This window comes from Triticum dicoccoides, chromosome 7A, assembly GCF_002162155.2.
Source record: "Triticum dicoccoides isolate Atlit2015 ecotype Zavitan chromosome 7A, WEW_v2.0, whole genome shotgun sequence".
NCBI classification, from domain to species: domain Eukaryota; kingdom Viridiplantae; phylum Streptophyta; class Magnoliopsida; order Poales; family Poaceae; genus Triticum; species Triticum dicoccoides.
Genome location: NC_041392.1, coordinates 648,975,420 through 648,980,516, shown reverse-complemented (window position 1 = coordinate 648,980,516; position 5,097 = coordinate 648,975,420). Strand labels below are relative to the sequence as shown.

Here is a 5,097-nt window from a genome sequence, read left to right as displayed (position 1 = left end):
ATTGGGCCTTATGAACCGGGACAAATGGGCCTTTTTCTATTAGTGCCTCTTTCTCATTGTGCTTCTGCTAAATGCATGTAAAGAGGACTTAGGTCTCCTTTGCTTTGTAGGATTTTGATAGAAATTCTATAGGGCAGGATGTTCAATGAATTTTCTTTTCCGAGTCCTTTGATTTGCAGTAATAGATCTATATTCCTATGTAGGATAGAAATCAAGCCTTCACATTTCAAAAAAAAAAAGCATTAGCCTAGACTTTGGGCTGACATAAACGTGACACGAAGAGCGAGTGAATGCATTACGGGCCGAGCTCTTGGCCGCCGGGCCGATTGTATGCTGTAGTGGCCTGTCATGTCGGCACTTGGACTGGCATTAATGTGACGTCGGCACTCTGGACCAGCATGAATGTGATGCCCAGAGCGGAAGTAGAGTTTGAGCGCACGCATGGGAAAGGTTTTTGGGTGGCTCCGCTTTGTTGGACTCATACGTGGCTTGAGTTCGAACGCCTGCAAACCTCCTCTGATTTGATGCCAGTTTACAGGATTTCGAGCATGCAGATGTAGAATATTAGAATAAAACCAGTAATAATTTTCATGGACATTTATCTGATGGGGTGAACACATGAAATCAGACTCGCGGATTGGATTAAGAACTATACTAAAGGATTAAGAACTATACTAAAGAATGTACAGGAGAGGAATTCCCATTCCTTATTGTGTTGTTGTTAAGTGCGTGTAACGAAGATTTCCAGGATGACAAAACGCATGGTGTATTTTTCTTAGGCTTTCTTTATTTATACTCCCTCGGTTTTTAAATATAAGGCTTTTTAGAGATTGTGTGTTGTTGTTAGAAAACAATCCTTACGCATGCTATTGTTAAGTGCGTGTAACGGACGATAGGAACCAATCCTTCACATTTTAAAGAAAAAAAATATTGGCTTAGACTCAATGAAAAAATTGCTATCCTATATGCCACCTCACTTCCTATGATTTTTATAGGTAATAATGCTTTGTTTTGCGGGGAACTACGTATAAGGGTGTATATAAACATATTATAGAGTGTAGTCTATATTGGAATATCTAAGAAGACTTATATTTAGGAACGAAGGGAATATGATTTTTTAGAAATTCTATGGGATAGAATTTGCAGTGGATTTTTTTTCCTTTGAAGCTTTTGTTTTGTACGAACCAATCCTTCACATTTCAATCGAAAAAAAGTATTACCTTAGACTCAATGAAAAAAATTCTATCCTATATGTCATCTCACTTCCTATGATTTTTATAGGCAATAATGATTTTAGTGGTAATAATGCTTTGTTTTGCGGGGAACTACGTATAAGGTTGTATATAAACATATTCTAGAGTAGTCTATATTGGAATATCTAAGAGAAAGACATATATTTAGGAATGAAGGGAATAGGATTTTTAGAAATTCCATGGGATAGAATTTGCAGTGATTTTTTTCCTTTGAAGCCTTTGTTTTGTAGGAACCAATCCTTCACATTTCAGAGAAAAAAAAGTATTACCTTGGACTCAATGAAAAGAAATTCTATCATATATGTCATCTCACTTCCTGTGATTTTTATAGGTAATAATGCTTTGTTTTGCAGGGAACTACGTATAAGGATGTATATAAACATATTATAGAGTAGTCTATATTGGAATATCTAAGAAGACTTATATTTAGGAACGAATGGAATAGGATATTTTAGAAATTCTATGGGATAGAATTTGCATTGTTTTTTTTGTTTGAAGCCTTTGTTTTGTACTCCCTCCTTTCTAAATATTTATCTTTTTAGGGATTTCAAACGGACTAGCACATACAGATGCATATAGACATTTTTTAGAGTGTAGATTCATTCATTTTGCTCTATATGTAGTCACTTGTTAAATCTCTAAAAAGACAAATATTTAGGAACAGAGGTAGAAGGAACCAATCCTTCACATTTCAAAGAAAAAGAAAAGCATTAGCTTAATGAAAGAGGCCTTTAGTATTTCGCAAAAAAAAGAGGCCTTTATCTGATGGGGAAAAAATGTATGATACGACAGGATCGCCGACCGTGGGGATCGAACCCACGGCCACGTGGTTAAAAGCCACGCGCTCTACCACTGAGCTAGGTCGGCTTGTGCTCATGTACGGCTATAAAAATCCCTTGTAGTTCAGTAGAAAGATTTTTTGCGTCCGAATCAAGAGATTAGTATGGTTTTTAGTTCTTGAACTGTGAGGAAGAGAGTGATCTGGAGGGTGGAAAATGGTTGGAGCAGACAGATATGCGATGCTCCAAATGGATTGGAACAAAGCCTCACCGTTTTTCCCCAGTAACCCCTTACATGACCACCCTTTTTGGTATACCACCAGCACGACAGATACACCAGCCTACCAAAACTGTAACCATCAGATGTGCACCACAAATTTAGCATCAAAATCCCTGACCGTTCTGGCCTACTATACCAGTACATTAGCTCCTTGGCGTAAGCGAGCAACTCAAACGGAGTTGTGTCAGCGGTTCTCTCTAAAAGCCTGCCACGAGGCGCCTGCCTCACCCACCTCCATCCCGCACCATTGCTCAACTCTTGTACGGCGGGAGAAGATGGAACCTCTTGACATGATCTTCCCTCGACCGACAGTGCGACGCGAGCCGCTCCTCGTCCACCTCCCCCGTGTCCGACAACGAGACGCCGTAGCCCAGCAGCCTCCTGACGTCCCTGCCGGTGGGGCTCCGCCACCGGCCGTCCCACCACGCGTGCGGGAGGAGCGGGGTCGGCGTGCACTGGTGCGCCTGGCGCGGGCAGCTCAGGGGCCCCGCGTACCTGCTCCAGGCATGGCCCCAGCCGGCCTGCGTCGACAGCCCGTCCACCAGCAGGTTGCTGTGGATGCTGCTCAGGAACGTGAAGTTCGCGCCCGAGGGCTCGTGACCTGAAACGCACACCAGAATCCCGAAAATATATCAGTTTTGGTGACTCTGAGACTTGATGGAGTGTAGAAATGTTTTGAGGGATGGTCGGGCCGTTGTGACGTAACATACCATGTCTGTTTGCTGCGGCCAGCGCTGCGATGAGCTGCGCGTAGGTCATTCCCACGCGTCAATGCGCTCCGGTGATGACCGTGTGCCTGGCGCTTGAGGCGAGGAAGAAATCGACGAAGGCCGCCCACCTTGGAGCTGATCCCCAGTCTCGTGACCGGAAGTCCAAGGGCTATACACAACAGAATGAGCGAAATGAGATTTTGTAAAAATCAACGTGGTACATCTATGAAAGATATGTCTGAGCTAGAGTATACGGTCCATGATATAAACCTAATACCCATGGAAACACTAAAGGTTTCAGGCTTTTGGCGTATCGCCTATCGGATGATGCAGAAAATGCAGCAAAGATCTTTCAGGTAAGAGTGTAACATACCTTGTCCTTTCCATTCATCTCTAGGTCAAAACTCTTGGCAAACGATTTGTAATCAAAATAAGTTACCTGCCCAGAACGTATAGAATAGTCATCCCGTTTTCTAGGAAATTCCAAATCAGTAACTATGAATTACATGGATTCTAACCATGATCCACAATGCTCAACAGAAGTACAAAGTCCATCTAACAATATTCAACCAAAAGCAACTAACCTCTGCAAACTCACTGATCTCTTGCTTCATCTCCTTAACAAATGATGGTGTGTCGGAGATCAATGCCACCCGAGGTGTACCCTTCAAACCAGAAATCTGTATAGCTTTCTGAATACAACCAACTGCAGCAGTTCTTGCTCGTACTGGCCTAGTCAGAAAATTAGTTATCTTCAGCTTCTGAAATGATATGACGAGGAGTTGCAAATAAAGATAATCTGCATGATGTAGGTTGCTGACATTCTAAAGCTGAAAGTGTCGCAAAGAAAGATAATCTGCATGAGGTGCAAAGACTTTGAACACCCTTACCATCCGCATTAATTTGTCAATCTTCTTGGGTATTCAGAAATCTTTAATGTCCAACTTCTGAAATAATTTCAAACTATCTATCCTCTTTTTTGCAAATGCTGAGCATGAGATGGCATAGTTTGCAGCATTTCTCACCATATTGGAGAGGACTAAAACTAACTTATACATCAGGAAGAAATAGCCAGAAAAAAGGGATGACTTAAGTTTCGATACACAATATTCAGGAAAGAAGAAGCATATTTCAATGCTACTGATGAACTGAATTTCTTCACGTGAACATAATGTTAATATAACTTTATAGTTAATGTTGAACAATTATGACAGGTTTCTTCCATTTAAACCACATACAGTGGGTCATACCTATTGGCCATCATTCGCATGTGCAGAACAATATCTGGACTGAAACCCTTCGATGCCCACTGAACTGCTTTCTGGACTACCTGGGAGGGAGATATGATCACTCGCATAAGTTCCCCGAATGTATTAGGCCTGGCATGTAGCATGCCTAAGGATCCAAAAATTGTTGAAGCAGCAGTTTTCATTTCAGGGTGAACATTCTTTAGAAAGAACTGGATTCAAACTGCATTTGTTGTGCCATCAAACCTGACGCCATGAAGAAGTAACACCTGTCAGTAAGCTTTGTTCTTTACATATAGCTTTCTCAAGAACATTAATAATCAACAGAAACAAAATTCATCTAAGCAAACAATACAAGAAAATACAAATTGAAAAATGAGATACTTCAGTGATGAGCAGATACTTAAGAACGAGGAAGGGAAACAACAGCCATTAGTGAAAATAATTTACAGATGACCATGGAAGAAATGTACAAAAAATATATAAAAAAGGTACTCAATCAAAGACAAGGTAATTAGATCAGAGCTCGCCAATTGGGTTTTGTCCAGACAAAACTGCTAGGTCGCTGCAGGGGAGACATCATGTATTCTAATATAGATGGAGACTGAACAAACGTTAAACTCACGTCACCAAATGGTTCCATGCGTAAGGAGTACAGTCCCCTAGATATTCCATTAAACTTTGGTCAAATCTCCAAATACAGATGCATCCTATTCCTAACAATCTCCAAATATTTCCCAAAAGGATAATGCAAAGAAACAAGTAATATCATGGTGCTTATACTTTCATGTCAGCTCAAATCCTTCTTGTGCTGGAAAAGTACTGTTT

At 41.0% G+C, this 5,097-nt stretch overlaps 1 protein-coding gene and 1 non-coding gene across 6 annotated transcripts in view; both read right to left on the bottom strand.

The window, feature by feature from the left end:
• Nucleotides 1–2,048: 2,048 nt before the first annotated feature.
• On the bottom strand, nucleotides 2,049–2,120 carry TRNAK-UUU. Its single transcript has one exon. It is a non-coding gene; the product is annotated as a tRNA-Lys (tRNA).
• Nucleotides 2,121–2,383: 263 nt separating this feature from the next.
• The window catches only part of LOC119332419, a 5,494-nt gene continuing 2,780 nt past the window's right edge, over nucleotides 2,384–5,097 (bottom strand). The window contains exons 4-8 of one of the 5 annotated variants that reach the window (XM_037605599.1): nucleotides 4,273–4,538; nucleotides 3,607–3,754; nucleotides 3,396–3,461; nucleotides 3,023–3,191; nucleotides 2,384–2,913 (exon numbers count right to left, since the gene is read on the bottom strand). In XM_037605599.1, coding sequence (XP_037461496.1) covers nucleotides 4,472–4,538 — 67 coding nt within the window. In that variant the 3' untranslated portion in view covers nucleotides 2,384–2,913; nucleotides 3,023–3,191; nucleotides 3,396–3,461; nucleotides 3,607–3,754; nucleotides 4,273–4,471. The remainder of the gene's footprint in view (nucleotides 2,914–3,022; nucleotides 3,192–3,395; nucleotides 3,462–3,606; nucleotides 3,755–4,272; nucleotides 4,539–5,097) is intronic. The other 4 variants (XM_037605600.1, XM_037605601.1, XM_037605603.1 and 1 more) reach the window with 4 other exon arrangements.